Below are 18,840 nucleotides of genomic sequence, written 5' to 3' on the forward strand. Positions count from 1 at the left end.
CATCTTACATTATCAGTGCATTTAATAAATGTGTGGCTTAAACCTGGATTGTCTCGCGAGTGAAGAATGGCAACTGAAGAGAGAAGGGTTTTGTATCTGAATCTAATGTAATTATTACAACAATCACTTTTATTGCAAATGTTGATCTGGAACTATGAGATAGACTGTTTGAGAAAAGACATGTTTTGTGTGGCAATTTCCATTCATGTTGTTCCGTGGAAGTGTTTCTTTTTAGGTACCATGCCACCATGGTTAGTACCCCGGATGGAAGGTGTGAAAAGGTTGTACACGACAGGTTACTTAAGACATGTTTATAACCTGTTTGTAAATAGGGCAGGTTCAGGACTGAATAGTGCAAAAGTAATGCATTTAATCACACTTCTATTTCTGCACTCCAGTCATAAAATTCATACAATTCTTCGTCATAGAATACATTTGATCAGTGCTGTGAGTCCTGGCATACTGATGCGCAAAATGCAGTGAGTAACGTCAGTGCACCCAGTATCGTAAAAACAAAGTTTATCCATACAAAAAAAATGGCATGTTGTAAGTGAAGAGAAGAGCCTGGCTTTGTGCAAAACCTCAAGCCTGTTGTGTCACCTTTATGGAAAACATATTGCAGCAAGCACACCAGCCCACACTTGGCCATATGACATAGTTCAAAGCTTGGATAAGTAAGCCTTTGTCTGACAAATTGACATTTTTCCTGCTTTCGATGAGCCAAGATAAGGTGCTAAAACAGTATCGGCCGACCCAACATACCCAGCTGCTGTACAAAAACTGTTGAAGCCACTGAAAGTGCTTGAGATCACAAAAAGTCCTTTAAAAGGTTGCATATAGCCCAGTAGAATTTACAAGTGTGAGAATATTGTCACCTCAAAATGCATAAAATCATCTTCCTAGAACTGCACTTTTAAAACAATTGCACTTAATCTGGTTGCAGATGTACTGGAGTAGCCCAAAATGGATTTCAATTGAAAAGCATTGCTTATTGTTTCAAATATTATATATTAATAATATTATTATTATTAAGCAGTAGAGTTTTGTGGCCGTCACGTTCCATGCCCACCAGAGAATGGCAAAAATCTGCAAGTAATTAATATGCCCATAAAAATGTATATTTTTAACACATGGCTCTCTCTTCCCCTCCAAACCCTGTTGATCAATTGAAATTTGCTCTGGAGTGGCTAGCAGTAGTATGCTGTAGTAGCGCAGTAGTAGCTGCACACTGCTTGCCTTTTTAAATTCGAGCAATCATATATTAACTTGTGTTCACCTCTCTGCAAGTTTTGAAGCCAAATTTTATATATAAATTTCATGTTTGCGTTTCACATCAACTATGGTGCTGTGAAAGACCACTCAATAAAGTGAGACATCTCAACACTTGATGAAAAAACATTATCAATGACGCATAAAGACTTAAACATGTACAAATCGTGGACATTTTAAAAAGTGGTACATGTGTGTTGTGCATTTCACCTGTATTATCACATATGAGTACATTATTATTGTTATTACTATTATAATTATTAACAATAATTATTATAAAAAAGACTTTTCCACAGAAAAAAAAAGCCTGTTATTGGAGAGAAAAAAGAAAAAAACAATCTTATGACAAAAATCAGGAATTTGCGGTGCTGTGAATGCTGCAAATGTGCGGGGATCCACTGTACTACTTAATACAAATGTGATTAATTGCAATTAATTCATATACTACAAAGCCTTTAATCGATACATCAAAAAAATGTAATCATCACATTCGCAAGACCGTGCGTAATTTGCTAAATAATTTTCACAAAGAAGATTAAGGTTATTTCTTCTCTTTTCCGTCCTAATCCGCCATTTATTTCTCATGGCAGTATTGACTGCAGTGCGTCCAGCTACATGACCATACCATGTTTCACTACTGCCGCAAAAGGGTTATTATCACGACTTTTGACAACGTAAGCAGAACTGATCAGAACGATACTGCTTTTTTGGAAACAGGGCTTTGGCAACATCTGTAGCTTTGGTCTCTAGGGCTGCCTGTTTTTATGTCCAGTATAGAATTGAATTGCTGCACTAGATGTCTGAAGGCATAACAGTCCTTCAGAAAGTTAAAGTGAATGTGATGAGGTAGATTGCTTTCTTAATGCAGACTTCAGTGAAGCAGAAAACACTCCCTCTTGCTCGTTTCAAATGCACTAAAATACATTCTGACCCAAATTCAACAGACAGTGCTCAAGACCTGTAAGGCTAAATCACAGATTTACTGACTAAAAAAACGATTATATGAGATACACACAGCCCATACATGGATGGAACTTAGACCAGTACAAGATACGTGATGCAGCCGTCAAGATTACCAGCCTGTGGTTATCGAATAAGTAGAATCAAACCCAGAGCAGTTCATAGTTCATACATACTTCAGATGTCGGCTAGCTTGACCAATATTCCATGGATCACTGATCATGAGATTTGTGCGAGTGCATTCAAAATATCACAATGCCTAAAATAGTTCAGAGATGCTCTCTCAGGCTGCCATTATTAGACGGAAGGGGTCAAGACCCCAGTGAAGTATCAAGGCCAGATGATGTTGTCTGAGTCCGCTGGGATAGGAATTGTGAAGAGTGACCCAAAAAGGGGAGAGCATAATGTTAAATAATGTATGTGACTTGTTTTATAGGACTTGTTTTTTATTTCTTTTTCTGCAAAAATGGAATTCAACTCATGTGAAAACTTTTTATTTTTTACTGTACATTAATTTAATGTGTGTTTCAACATGTTATTTGCTGGGTTTGCTCTCCGTGTAATGGATCGTGGCGCAGCGCCACAGTAAAATAAAAGCTGCCACACCTTGGAAATGAGTCTTTTTTTTTTTTTTAACAATGTTAAGTCATACATTGTATGAATGGACATGCATGCTATATCAGGGGTACGGAACCTTTTTGGCTAAGACAGACATGAAAGCCACATATTTTAAAGTGTATTTCTGTTATAGTCATATATTTTTTAACACTGAATACAACTAAATGCGTGCATTTTTAGACAAGACCAAGCATTTTAGAATATAACAAGTCTCTGCATTTATTCTCAACATTACTATTCTGAAGCTAATCAATAAAATAAATAATAAATAAATTAAAATACGTCTTACTAGGGATGCGCCAATAGATCGTCCACCGATTAGTATTGGCAGAGTTCCTTAAGAAACGTGATCGGCATATGCTGATCAATGCCTTTCAAAGCTGATCACAAAAATCGATCGCCGTGCGGCGGCAACATGACAATTCATGTCAACACTGACATGACATGAATGTGTATGTGTGCTTTATCACGTAGGGTTGTATTGAGCCGACAGGGAACGCACTTTCTCCCGTTTTGCTGCGAGAAACACTAGTCTGTAAAACTTTCAATGGTTTCAGCTTGACAGCTTGACACAGTCTACGCCAATCAATGCCAGTTTGTTTGATCACTCCCTTGTCAAACTTGTTGGTATCTTTCTATACGCGCTTTGCGTAGCTGTCGGCATCTGCCTAGCGTCTCATCTTCGGACTCCAAATGTGACTTTTTACCACAGTGACATTTTGTTTTTAAAACAAACAAGCAATGAGGTTAGTTTTGAGCTTGTTTTTCTCCCACGGGGAAGTGGCTATTACTTTTATCAGGCAAGTACCAACTTTTTCATCGGTGGCATTATACTATATGTCTTGCCTTGTCCTCCAAACACTATTTGTGTGTTGTTGTTTAATGAACATTACCTATTGGCCAGGGGCCCCTGGAATTGTCTAATGGCGGTCCTGGCCAATAGCACTCATCATAAATAAATTGAAAAATGTACGGTTAATCCAAGTGATCGGTATCGGCCGATCTCACTCATGGATGATCAGTATCGCAATCAGCAGCATAAAACCCTGATCGGAGCATCCCTACTTCTTACGATTAATGTGACTTCTGGTGCTGCATGGTTTTGCTGATGGCTTTGTAGTCTGGTTGATATGCGGTGAGGTTGAAGGGACGGTTCGGATTTTTTGACATGTGACAAGTTGTACGACATCCCCATCAGCAGTGAAGTGCATCAATGGTGACTTACCCCACACTTGGTCCCATGAGCCCAGTTCTGGTCGGATTTCGGGGATGAGAAACCTAGTTCTGGTTAGTTGCTGGAGGCACTCAAGTAAAGAGTTTGGCTTCTCAGTACAATAGGCGTTCAAAAGTGTAATACACTTGTATCACAAAAATGCCTCAAAAAAAATCAGACCTCACAATCGCTCGGTGTTAATTTCTATCTTTCGTTGTATCACTGCACTCTGTCGCCTGTCCATTGTTTTGTATGTGGCGAAGATGGTGTCATTACGCGAGCGTGGCAGCCATCCTGTTTACGTATGTGTTCCACAGCGGATGAAGATGCGAGGAGTCATTTTTGTACTGCAAATGTACTACTCTTTTGAACGCATATTGTTTTGAGAAGTCAAACTCCTTACTTAAGTTCCCCCAGCAACTCACTGGAGCTATGTTTCTCATCACCGAAATCTGACCAGAACTGGGCTCACGGGACCAAGTGCAGGGTAAGGCACCGTTGATGCACTACACTGCTGATGTGGATGTCATACAACTTCAAAAAATAGGAACTGCCCCTTTAAGCTTCATGTCCTTCACTTGCGTCCTCCACTTGTTTTGCCATCACTAATGCTAAAAATCAACAAAGCTGGACAAAGACCAGTCAACTTGTCGGCTCAATGTTGTTGCTGAGTTGCTGCTGACTAGCCTGAACTCTGCACAGTAGCTCTTGGCATGCCTTCTTCCGGCTGTGATATTTAGATGTAAGTGTAGCATGGGGTGTGTCGAAGTGCCGCTTTATATTCGACCATTTCATCGATGAAATTTGACCACTGCTTATTAGACACATCGCCAAATCTGCTCTCTTCATGAAGGCGAATTCCTCTGTCAGTTCATGCTGAAATATACGGTACTCCTCATCTTTCTTTCTTTTTGCTATCCTCTTTGTCAAAAGTGTTTGCGGTACATAATTAGGTAGCTGACTGACTAAAGGCGGGACGTTTACTTCTTGACCTCTCAGTGACCCGGTAGGCTACCATTATCCAATTATAATCGTGTTTTGGCATCTGACCTGGAAAAGTTCGGAAGCACAGTTAGCATTGGCGCTAGCCATCCACATTGCGGTAGAAAAGGAATAGATGGATTAAAATGAATTATAATGTTTTATACTTTGAACATTATTTTAAACACTGATTCACTCCAAAATGTCAGTGAAAAAAAAATAAAAATAAAAATGTTTTATCGTGTATGTGTGAGAGCCAGATGCAGACATCAAAAGAGGCATATACGGCTGACAAGTCATTTTGTCTTACCTTTAACATTCTGCTTTCAAAGGTGCATAGTTATTTATCACAATTTGCATTTACACTCCTGATCAAAATTTTAAGACCAGTTGAAAACAGCAAGAATTTACATTTTGCATTGTTGGATATTAAGGAGGGGCCGCACGGTGGTCTAGTGGTTAACATGTCGGCCACGCGGTCTGTGTGGAGTTTGCATGTTCTCCCCATGCGTGGGTTTTCTCCGGGTACTCTGGTTTCCTCCCACATTCCAAAAACATGCATGTTAGGTTAATTGGCGACTCTTAATTGTCCATAGATATGAATGTGAGCATGAGTGATTGTCTATATGTGCCCTGCGATTGGCTGGCGACCAGTCCAGGGTGTACCGCGCCTGTCACCCGAAGTCAGCGGGGGTAGGCTCCAGCATATCCAGCTCCAGTGTACCATGACCCTAATGAGGAGAGGCGGCATAGAAAACGGATGGACATTAAGGAGGTTCTAAGTACAGCTTCAAAATTAAAAAAGAATAAATGGGAGTAAGATAAAAAAAATTGAGTAAGCAATTTATTGCAAAACAACCATTAAACTGAAATAGGCTGTTCATTAGCTGATCAAAAGTTTAATACCACAGACTTTAAAATCCAAAATCTTGGATCATCTCCTGATGGCAAAGGCAAAAAAGCTTTCTCTCTTTAAATGCGGTCAGATTGTTGAGCTGCATAAGCAAGGCCTCTCGCAGCGTACCATTGCTGCTGAGGTTGGACGCAGTAAGACAGTTATTTTAAAGTTCTTTAAAGATGCTGAGGGTTATGGAACAAAAAAGCCAAGTGGTAGACCCAAAAAAATCTCACCGGCCCTGAGCCGGAGGGTCCGATTGGCTGCCCGCCAAGACACGGGACGATCCTCGGCCCAAATGAAGACTGTTACTAACTTTTTCACTTTCGACCCGATTCTGATATTGCAGCCTTGAATAGCGGCCGATACATACATAATACATACTTTTATTACTTGTTTAGTAGCATGGTGGCCAAGTGGTTAGCATGTTAGCATGCAGTCAGGAGATCAGGAAGACCTGGGTTCGACTCACCGTTGGGCATCTGTGTGGAGTTTGCATGTTCTCCCCGTGCGTGTGTGGGCTTTCTCCGGGTACTCCGGTTTCCTCCCACATTCCAAAAACATGTATGTTAGCTTAACTGGCGACTCAAAATTGTCCATAGGTATGAATGTGAGTGAGAATCTATACAGTATGTGCCTTATGATTGGCTGGCGACCAGTCCAGGGTGTACCCCTCCTCTCACCCAAAGTCAGCCGAGATAGGCTCTAGCATACCCCCGCGCCCCTAATGAGGCATAGAAAATGGATGGATAGGAGCCTGGAATGTTACTCAAACATACAGTAATAGTCAGCAACAGTAGGCCGAAAATACTCTGACTTGTTGCTGTGTTGGAGCTTTGCTCCTTCAGGAATAACTTGCACAATCGCTTCTCGTTTCAAAGTGATGGTGCGTGATATCACCGTTTCTGGAATGTTAGACATGCTCAACATAAGGAACAGTAGGCTGGCTGTAACAGAGGTGTACCTTTATCATCCTGACCTTCTTAACTTCAACCATTTTGTGTTCATATATAGCATTTCAATTTGCCCTGGACATTCTTTTTTATTTGACGCTATTCTGTGCAAGCTGAGATGCTTGCAGAGTGTTTTCTTTTATTCTCCAAGGACACCATGCTCTGACAGCGATGGGCGCACAGGCGGTTAGAACGTATTTATCACTGTGGCACTAATAGTTGTCTATCATCTCTATTGCTGTGGGAGCCAGTAAAAGGCTGATTGGCTAGTTTACAGGACAGGTGGTGAGCTGCACAGCAACACTCATAAAAAATCTGCACTTCTTTATGGTAAACAAGAGGTTGTCATTGAAGTAATTTTTTTTTTTTTTTCCAGTTTTTTAAAATTTATATTATTTGTGATTGGGTAGATAGATATATTTGATATAGATGCGTTATATTTCATTATTAGATTGAACAGAAGATTTGCGGTGATACCCAAGGGCTGTTAGCCCTAACCCTAGCCCGTCATGCACAGTCTGCAGTCAAGCTCAGTTCATAATCAATACACAGTGTAGAAAGCTGACAAATTTATTTCAAGGGCAATATTACATTAGTCTAGTATTGAATACAACTTTGAACACAAGACTATTGGCCAACTTTCAGTAAGAATCTTGTAACAAAAAAAAGATGTGACAGCAATCAGCACTCTGAACAATGGGGAGTTTTTGTATTATTCCCTTTTTTTTAATCCGTCTTAAATAGTTTTTGTTAAACAAACCAAACATGAGCTCTCGCTCTAAAATGGGGGCCACTTCACTTTTTTCACAAGCTTACCTCCTTAGAGCTGCAACAAAGCAATTGGAAGTCTGAAAATGAAAAGATGAGTGAATGAGTGGAAAGTTTCTGTGGGAAAAAGTAAACTGACTTCCCCACTGTCCTGTTCCTCTTTTTGCTGTTCTAAATTTACCACGCTGCCACCCAATCCCGACCACAGCTCGGTAAATATTTCACCGTGTATTCCCTCTCAGACATAAAAGGTTTGAGAGATAGCCCAGGAGACTGACGGCTGTTGCGCACTATGGCCGGTTACAGTGTTTCACTAGCAAAAAATAATACACTTCACAGTGACCTACCTGGTAGCCCAGTGGAAGTAATGGAATTCTCCATTAGTTTGGCCACACTGTTGTTCTGTGACAGGGTGCAGCCATGAATGTGTCCCAAATTCTCCAGAGATATATGAAAAAAAAAACCCTACTCCTTAGGTCATAACTGGTTGCAGCATTGCGTCCCACAGGACTGCAGTCTATCTGTGGCGTTGGGGAGGGGGTTTGGGTTGGGAGTGTGGGTGCTGGGTATATGACTGCATCATATAATTTGCATTTGCGATGAATTTGAATTAATTAGGGATTTTCAAAAACACTGAGTCAGTGTTTGTGTGTGAATGGGTAAAACAGAGATTTTTGCTTTGCGTGCATCATTATCTAACGTTTTTCAACCTTATTTAACAACAGAACATGAAGTTATTGATTTACGGGTGTTTAATTTTGTCGAGCTGCCGACCCAAGTGTTTGCGCCATTAAAAAATAACATTCATGGCGGGCTCCATGTAAGTGGGTGCTGATTTTGAAGATAATGTACACATCATCGTACACCTAATATCTCACTATACCGAAGAACAGATGCTTTATAATGCGCAACCAAGTCAGTTGTGTGGGGTGTTAAGATGCCATCTAATATACAGAGGATCGAACCACCAAACTTCAGGTTAGGAAACGACCACTCAACAATCTCAAAAACAAGAAAGAAAATGTAGCACAAAATCTATCTGTGGCAGCCCCAATTTATTCATGAATACAACTTAATATCTACTAATATTTTGACTTTATTCTCATAAAATTACAGATTTTACTACTTTTGTTGTTGTTGTTTTAGTTTTCAGGTTAAAGTATATTTTTAGAATGTTCACCGGGCCAATAAAAAAACAGCCCTGGGGCACAAATGGCAGAACTGATAATGATGAAAGCTTTATCATAATGCAGAATGCAGTTAAAAAACCTAAAAAAGCCTAATGAATAAGCCTTATCATCTCTCTGATCATAAAGAAAAAATACAATATAAACACAATATAAAACAGAAGGAAAAAATGTACAAGCCAAGTAAGTCACATTTGAATATATGATCCCTTGTTTGATGTCTTTAACAACCACAGTTTCTGTTGCCATGTCATTTGACGAGGCTGCACTGCCTCCCAGAACTGCTATAGCCTACTATATAGAGTAGGGGTGTCCAAACTTTTTCCACTGAGGGCCGCATACAGAAAAAGTGAAAGATGCAGGGGCCACTTTGATCATTTTTTTTGTATGAAAAATGCTAAAAGCAATCCAGTATAGGTCAATATATACTAAGCTATCAGAACAAAGCATCCACATCTTAGATTTGTGTTAGAGGTGACGAAGCAAATTAGTGTAACATGTAATGAAATTAAATGATAAATTCACTTTTAGAATATGCAGTGGCACAGTAAAAAATTTGCTGCAAGCCAAAAATGGCCCCTGGGCCTCACTTTGGGCACCCCTGATATAGAGGTATACTCTTAGCTTCATATGGATGATGGCTACACTATCATTTTCTCTCATTTTATAGTCATTACAGTCGAAACACAATGTATAGAACTTTAATTACGTTGTTTGACAACATCTTTAGCATTAATGTGGAAACCACAAGTCGTCGCTGATTCTATGCCTTTATACACCAAAAAAAAGTGTTTCTGACATTTTGGGTGCATCTGCAAACAGCTGGGTAAAAATGAGTCATAGATGGTCTTGAAGTGCAAACAGACACACACACACAAACACGAAGACACACATACAAACACGACATAACCACCATCGTCATTACTGAGTCATGCATTCAAAGAGAAGTGTTGATTTACTTGTAATCCGGTATGAATCTCCAAGAATTCCCACTGCATAAATCTCCCCATCCTGGGATCTGTCATGTTTCTATTTAACATTGGTCACCGATCCCTGTAAGATTAAGTAGTCTTCAAGGGAGAGTTGGGAGTGCATTGAATGTTATGTAAGACGAGCTGAACCAACTTGCTCTTGCTTTTTGCTGTGAAGAGATCTTTATAGAGGACAGGTTAATTGTGTGTTTAGTGCAGTGGTCACCAGCCTTTTTGAGCCCATGATCCCTGGTCTCGGCCATGACCCTAAACAAGAAATAATAATAATTGTTTGTCTATATGTGCCCTGCGATTGGCTGGCGACCGGTCCAGGGTGTACCTCGCCTCTCGTCCAAAGTCAGCTGGGATAGGCTCCAGCATGCCTGTGACCCTAATGTGGATAAGCAGCATAGAAAATTGACGGATTATAATATACAATATTTTTGGCATCGACCTGAAAAGTCCCAAAGATCGACTGGTTGATTGCGATCAACAAGATGGCAACACCTGATTTTGTCTATTTTATCTTTAATATAAATATCCAAACCTACTGTACATGTATCATCATTAAACCTCGGTTTTTATCAGTAATCCGTTTGAAAAGGTCAGGCAAAAAACAAAACGTACCAAAACCGAATACATTTTTCCCATAAGAAACCATGTGAATCCAGTTAATCCGTTCCAAACTCCCAAAATAAGTTCAGGCTTGGAGCACTGTGCTTATTAGTGGAAGAAAGGAGACCGATACGAGTTGTTCATCATTCTGTGTGCGTTCTATGGTCAAATAAACCACCCACACACATAATATAGACAATTAAAGGATTCTCTGGCCAGAATCTGAGTCACCAACGTTTGGATGAATTGTCTGGCCACTTGATTCAGCGGACTAGTTTGCTAGGCACACTGTTTGCCCGTACGCTAACCAAGACAGTGTGCGAAAATCGAGGCATATTGTTGGTAATAATGTTAATCGAAAACTGAATTCTGCAAAAACTGGGATGTACAAAAACCGAGATTCCACTGTATTTAATTTTATATTTATCATTCGGTTTGTTAATTCTTATTTTATTTACTCTTATTACATGTTTATTTTATTTGTATCTTCATGGTGACATCTTTATTTCTTTGTTTTCCTTTAACATAACTTTTTTCAACACCTTTTCCTTCCTCTTTTCTTTCCTTTATCACTGCTCAAACAATCCTAAGCATACATTGCTACACATTCCCTACTCTTTCCTATTTCATTAGAAAATGATGACACTTAAACACAGGAAGTGAACAAACTTTAAATGACAAAATGTAACAAAATGAATTATTGTACATGTCAACATGTAAAGGATATAGTGTGAATGAGCTATCAGCAATAGACATGGAGAAGGTGTAGGATTAAGTAAGCTTTGCCCCTTCGTACTCCTTTTCCGACATGTTAAGCATGTAAAGCAACTTGTTAAGTATGTCCAAACAAATAAGCTACACTATACCATATCCATCTGATACACACTTATTGTAACTTAGTCACGTGTTGCAGGTAAAGTTGTGATACAACATCTTTGTAGGAACCATTTTGTTTTTTAATGTGATCATTTTACATCCGCTCTGAGACGTGCATAGGGCAAATTTAATTGGATGCTTTCAGCTGCACTATGTGATATACAGTATTAAATGTGCTAAAAAAAAAAAATAGATGTAGTTTTTTTTTTAAGTCCAGCATATTAAACAGACAAGATGGACTGTTGCTGTTTTCAATTTGTTTAATAAGTTGTTTTCTTGCATTTTAATCCAATAAAATTGTCTTCATCCAATTTATTAGAATTAGTGTTGACTTCTTGGACAACAGCACATTTCACAGCTTGCGTCATCCTAAAGAACAATTAAATCATATACAGGTCGATTGAATTTGGTTACTTTGGTTACTTTATCTAATATACGTAATACCTCCTTTTTTAAACTGTCTGCGATTTTGCAAGTGTTGATAAGGTGAAGCTGACCAGGCTGACCGAGCTAAATTTGATTTCCACACTGCCGATAGCATCTCTGGTGGACATGGACGCGGATTGGCTCAAGCTCCCTGAAGCTTTTTATCTTCTGCTAAACCAAAGCAGAAACCAGACAAAACAGCCTGGAGACTGAAATATACTGCTTTAATTAATGACTCATTTGAAGCAGAATGCAGAATGCTGACGGCATACTGCCAAAATACTACACTGCAACATACACAGACTTTGCATTTTGTGAGAAAAACAGCCATTTTCCCAAGTTCGTCTTTCAAAACACCTCATCGTCTTTATTTTTTGCACTCTTGCTGCTATTTCAAACCACACAGCTTTTTACTTGATTGATGGCTCCCTCTTGCTGCTACGTTCCTCCAAAGTCACTTGCCTCCTGGTAATTATGGATTATATGACCTCTTATTGTAATGTCTTTCTTTGCAGTGACATGACATGTGTTTGACATCACACTGAATTTCCAGCTTTTTGAAGAAAGAAATGTGACAGATTGATTTGACCCACTTGATGTTGACACTAATGTAGTGAGCAAGTTAGCTATCAAGGAGCTTAGAGCAAGTTGAGAATGTTCTAGAGGAAGTACTACACTGTCAGAATAGCCAGGCGGTGTATTTGGGTGTACCTGGGTGTACCTTGCGTACCTGGGCCTTCAATGGTGACTTAACTGGCCATTTGAAGCCAGGTCACCTGTACCAAACACCGGCATCATTACCCACTGAGCAATCCAACCAGAAGTCCATTGTATTCAAATACATAATCACTGATAACACCTGACAGATTTCTTCAAACAACTCCAAGTCTCTACACTACAACATCATCTGGAGCAGGTCAGAATCAATATTTATCTAATAACATGACAAAAAGAGTTCCACCTCTGTGGTGGTGGCTGGGGACCAGAGTTGTCTATTTCTGCCTCGCCATCAGCCTTTGTGGGCGTAACTTGGCTTGTCGTTCATTTTTTTCTTTGATCAACACATCAGAGGATGGAAAAATGGTGACGTTATTGTGGCCCAGCGAGTTGGCGCTATGAGGCAAATCTGAAATCTCTTTGGTTGAAGAAACAGCCTCATTGATAATACTGTTGAAGTGACATGGGCCAGCACTCTTGATTCTGAAGGCCCTGGGCAGATTAGACTGATATGGCAATACATAGAAGCTGAAATATGACTGGACACACAGAGATGCAGCTTTCATCTTCTGATTATGGATAAACTAACACAGCGGTAAGATGTCTATATCTGTAACGAAAGTTATCCATTCACTTGTAGCGGTTCATTATGTAGAAACAAACTGAATTGTTTGATGGCTTTGCTTGGATATGGTATGCATTCATGTGTATGTGATGAAGACGCTCAAAGACACATACGTAAACAAGATCGAGCGCCGTGGAAGAAGAGTAGCATTGCCGCGTGCGTCTTGATCACATACACATGAATGCACAGGCGACAGTGTGCAGGGATATGGCGGTAAACAGATATAACGCAGAGTGCTATGTGAGGTCTATTTTCTTGAGGAGGCATTTTTGTGATGCAAATATATTACTCTTTTGAACGCATATTGGTTTGTCAACACAGCTCTATTCTACGTATGAGTGTGTGTTGTGAATATTATGTGATGGCAGGTGCTTGTAAAGTGCGCTCAGCTATATAAAAATAGAACCGCTCGGTGATAAAGCATGCTTAAGGGGTGTTGAAGTCCGAACCTTTACGTGTTTTGATCTGGCAAATCTTAAGTAACTTCCATATTATCGTATTACCATTCATAGTAGCGATGCCATAGTTCAATTTGATTAGCTTCTGGCTGCCATGTTCTCGCGAGACAGAATTTTTCCAAAAGAGAAATAGCGTCAGGTTTTTTTAATCTCGTGACACACCTAAATATAACTAATAGCATTCACTGTGGGAGCAGAACTGGAGTAATCTGGTGGAGAATGAGCTCAGCTGCCCTTCTACATAAATGACGAATGAAAGAGATAAATGAACATTTAGGCTTACTTTTACCTTCTTTGAAGACGTGATTGCTCCCAAAGACATGATGTGGCAGCAAGACACCACACGGACACTATCTTCTTGTTTTGTGCTGTTTTGAATTCAACAGTGTTTCTCGCTTTCTTTATCAAAATGCCGATAATTTCAACTTTCTTAGGCTCCAATTTGGGTTATTGAGGTGAGAAACACAATTGAATTCAAGAAATAATAGGAAAGTGGTGTCTGTGTGCTGTCTCGCTGCCACATCGTCTCTTTGATAACAATCATGTCAAGAATCATGTCTTCAGTGAGGGTAAAAATAACCTTAAATGTTAATTTATCCCTTTCATTGATCATTTATATGTATTTATATGCATTTGGAATTGATTTTTGCATGTAAAACTATAAAAATGTGTTTTGTGTTAACATTTTGGGCTTTCTGGAATGGATTAATTGGATTTACATTATTTTATTAAAAATTTGTTTGATTAGCATCCATTTCGGTTCGAGTCGGTCATGCTGGAATGAATTAATGACGCTAACCAAGGTTCCACGACTGGCCTGATCACCAATCCATGGTGTACCCCGCCTCTCACCCCAAGTCTAGCTCACCTGCGACCGGTGTTGGGAGTAACGGTGTTAAAAATAAGAGCGTGATCTAATAAAATTAGTATTTCAAACATTACAACACCGTTAACGTTAGACAGTGAAATGTGGCGCGCTGTTACGCTGTTACTGATATGTATGGCCACCATTTGGATTGCTTTGCCATTGTTCACTACTACTACAAAGTAAGCTAAATAGCTAGTCGGCAACATTTGTGGATGCTCACTCTTAGGAAAACACACGCCCTCTAACAATTTGGTAGAAAATTGCAACTCACAAGGCTCAGCTCTCATTTCACGAAACATCTCTATATCTCATCACACCACTACAAAGCTAAAGCTGAATTCTTTTACATATTTGAACATTTTTCAGCAGCAATAATTACTTTCCCTGGTAACTAATAACATTTATGAAGGACTAATTCCATTAATAATTTTATTATTTTGGGGGGAAAGTAACTACCCGTAGTAATAATGAGTTTTTAAAGCAATTAGCTTAACACTGCCTGCGACCCGAACAAGCGGTATAGAAAATGGATGGAATCACTGCTCTCTCTATAATAATAGAAACAAAAACTGCACCACGGTGCTGCTGTTTGAGAGTATGACAAGCTATTCTTCGCCCCTGGTATTTTTTCTTGAGTATCATCAATTTGTAATGCTGTTTTTGTGTCCCACCCATAGGTATCTGGGGATCACACGGCCCCTCACCTACCCGGCCCGACAGAATGGTCAGCTGATGGCAAAGATGATCTTCGGCGTGTGGCTGGTGTCTGCATCCATCACTTTGCCCCCGTTCTGCGGCTGGGCCAAAAATGTCCACACAGCCGGCGTGTGCCTCATCAGCCAAGACTTTGGCTACACCATCTATTCCACAGCCGTAGCCTTCTACATCCCAATGCTGGTCATGCTGGTCATGTACTACAAAATCTTCCGGGCGGCCCGCAAGAGTGGGGCCAAGCACCGCTTCACTGACCTTTCCCGCCGTGAGCGCCTCGAAACAGTGGCTAATGAGGCGCTGCGAATGCAGGGCCTAAAGCCTCCTGGTGTGGCAGAGGAGTGCGCCGCATTGTCCCGACTGCTGAACCGTGAACGGAGAAACATCTCCATTTTCAAACGAGAGCAGAAAGCAGCCACGACACTGGGGGTTATTGTGGGGGTCTTTGCTGTGTGCTGGCTGCCATTTTTCATCCTGTCCACTGCAAGGCCCTTTATCTGTGGCGTAGAGTGCAGCTGTGTGCCCATCTGGCTGGAGCGCACGCTGCTGTGGTTAGGTTATGCCAACTCCCTAATGAACCCCTTCATCTATGCCTTCTTCAACCGAGACCTGCGCTCCACTTATCGAGACCTTCTTCGCTGCCGATATCGGAACATCAACCGGCGTCTGTCAGCGGTGGGCGTGCACGAAGCCCTCAAGGTTTAAAGAAGGTTCGCAGCATACACTGACTCACAGAGTGAAACGTGGTGGCCTCGCACTTGAACTCGTGTACCTCGTGGATTGTGGCGTGAACGCAGCCAGCATGTAGATAAGAAACATTCTGACAGAAAGAGAGTCACTGTTGGAAGCTCTCTGATCACTTCAGTGTGTGTGTGAGAGAGCGAGAGAGACACTCGGTTATGCTATTTTTGGAAACAAAATGGTTGAGGGAACTGAAATATCCAAGTTGACACTGCTTTTGTGCATTTATTGTTGGGTGATGTAGTGTCACACCATATATCATGGGAACACGAGACAAAGACAATGGAAGCCAAACACTTTATGTATACTCCAAAAAGGAGCGATTGCCCTTGAGGACAATGCATATTAGCTTCTTTTGCTGACCATATCCTGCAGTGACAGGCGGTCAGAGGAGGCAGGTGAGGCAGAGCCATCATAAAAAATGTATTTATTTTTAAATGTACGTATTGTATTCTGTATGATTTTTTAAAAACATTTTCTTAACTAAAAACCGCTCAATTTGAACGTTTCCTGATCAAATACAGGCATAGACATGAAATTAGTCTGCGTTAGCCGAGCCCACCCTTTGATTGCAGATGTTTGCAGAAACATTTATTATACACCGTGCATTTCTACAGCCTGTGTGTTATGACTGTATAAGTCTGACATCGTTATTCTCGCAAAACGGACAATAAACTGCAGAGAGATGTCATACAGTGAGGTGCACAGCACACTGCCTCACGAAGGGGGCGTACGGGAGCTGGCAGGTGCTTGTCGCTGCCATCTTTTTACACTGAGGCAAAACGGCCAAGAGACTTTTAAAACAAAAAGAAAATAAGAACTTTTACATCACAGTACTATAGCTTTTCCTGGAAAAGGAAAGGCACATGGACTTTGTATGCAAATACAGGTGAGACCACAAATGGCGTTCAGTTAAAAAAAAAAAAAAATAAATTAGAAGAATTTGAAAACTTATTATTTTCTTCTTTTTCTTGCTATACTCTGTATTAACACTGATTTGAGCACAATAATTTTCAGTTGTAAAAAAAAAGTCGGCGCCTCACCAGCCATGAACCTCACCGCACGTCACTGATGCATTTTGCTGTACACTTAAGTATCGACTGCATCAGGTCACATGCGAGTAATAGTTTCAAAGTGGTCCTGTCACCCAAACACGGTAAATGTTCAGAATGTGGTGATAGATAATGCCAGGTGGCAACTTGGGTTAAACATATTCTCGTGAAAACCTCAGTTTTTGTTCTGACAGAGAAAATAGTGTTGCCTGAAACAGATGATATTTATAGAATTTGAATAGTCACGATACCGTAGCTATGACCATAAGTGTTCCATGTTTCACACAGTCACGCACTTTAATGACTTATTTTCACTGCTGTTTTTTCACACTGCAGTTGGCTTGCTAACCTTGATGATACAGCAAGAAAACTTTAAAACACTTTGAGATAATGTGTTCCAGACACTGCTTCACTGGTCAACGAGTATCTGTATCATTCTTTTGAGATGAGGAGTGATCAACCGCGACAACTCTTTGACGGTTTGTGTAAACGTGTGTCACAGGCCGTCCATCAAACAGTGTGTGCTGATTCTACCTCGACTTTTGACAATACTGCACATTTCCTCCAAACATATGTAACTATCTTTTTGTAATCAGCAGCTCTTTTTCAAGCATTGTCAAGTGTATATACAACTGCTCTGTGATTGGCCTGTTTAAATACTCAGTGGCATTACTCTATTTCCTTTGTAAATAAAGACACACCTGCTTATAATGGCACTGTGGTCTCGGCTAATCCTCACATTTTCTTTTTCATATTCAAATTGCAGAAAATCCATAAAGGCTGCATCCTTTCTTGATATTAATTAACCTTATACAGGCTTGTCTTTATCTTAAACCAGATTTATTTATACACTGGAACCTAATCTTGACACCCCATAGGCAGTTGTCAACATAGCTGAAATCAAAACCGAAACTAATTATTGCTTGCACATTTATGCCACAACCATAATTAGAATTTGATTTAGAATTTGATAGAGTTCTGTGTATTTTAATTTGTATTCTTCTATTTTCATAAGATATTGATAGCGATGGGAGTACTGTGAATGGTCCTGAGCTGTGATTAAGCGGTTGGGCTATGGGGGCAGTGGAGTTTGCCTGCTAGTTAGAGCAGTGTCTTGCTGTAAGGTACACAGTGCTGTTTTGTAGACCTCAATAAAAAGCTGATTTGTCATCCTGACACATTGTCATTGCACTGACAATACAATATTTTATACTCTTATCATCTATTAGAGCCTAGGTTCCCAAAGTGTGGTGCGCGTACCCCCAGGGGTACACCAATTGTCATACGGGGTATGTGAATAAAAACAATTCGCGCCCAATACTTACAATTACGCCTCAAGGAGAACGCAGCATAAAGGAGACAGAGCATGACTTGTCATCGTTGGCTGTATGTATTTTTGTACTTCGGATACTGCTTTATCATGATCGTTAAATGTTCACTTTGGTATTAAACTAATATGCAGACTCAAACCATAGACATCATATGTCGACAAAAAAGTTCAAATTGATATCAAACAGAAGGATGTCAACGTCAGACTGGAATAAAACGTAGGATGATTACTTACCTATTTATCAGTGCTCATGTGAAACTTATCAAAATGTGACCATACAAAATACAAACTTTTGACCCACAATTAGCATAAAATTAATTAATTAATAATCATGTTCAATATTTCAAGTTTTTTTTTTCTAAGTGTGCAGTAGTAGGGGGGACATGGCTTCAGCTCAAATGTCTGAAGGGGTACGCAACTGTAAATAGTTTGGGAACCACTGTACTAGAGTCTCCTCCGGGAATCACCACCCTATCGTGGTAGAGGAGTTTGTGTGCCCAAGAGATTCTAAGAGCTATGCTGTCTGGGGCTATATGCCCCTGGTAGGGTCACCCAAGGCAAACAGGTCCAAGGTGATGAGTCAAACAAAGAGCGTTTGAGAAGAGC

At 40.1% G+C, this 18,840-nt stretch overlaps 1 protein-coding gene across 2 annotated transcripts in view; it reads left to right on the top strand.

Moving 5' to 3' along the window:
• htr7c (5-hydroxytryptamine (serotonin) receptor 7c) overlaps nucleotides 1–17,620 on the top strand; it is a 42,996-nt gene extending 25,376 nt beyond the window's left edge. For both annotated transcript variants that reach the window (XM_054773046.1, XM_054773045.1), the window contains one exon: nucleotides 15,078–17,620. In XM_054773046.1, the coding sequence (XP_054629021.1) occupies nucleotides 15,078–15,816 (739 nt within the window). In that variant the 3' untranslated portion in view covers nucleotides 15,817–17,620. The remainder of the gene's footprint in view (nucleotides 1–15,077) is intronic.
• Nucleotides 17,621–18,840: the final 1,220 nt, after the last annotated feature.

The sequence above is a fragment of the Dunckerocampus dactyliophorus genome, chromosome 4 (assembly GCF_027744805.1).
Source record: "Dunckerocampus dactyliophorus isolate RoL2022-P2 chromosome 4, RoL_Ddac_1.1, whole genome shotgun sequence".
Classification (NCBI taxonomy): Eukaryota; Metazoa; Chordata; class Actinopteri; order Syngnathiformes; family Syngnathidae; genus Dunckerocampus; species Dunckerocampus dactyliophorus.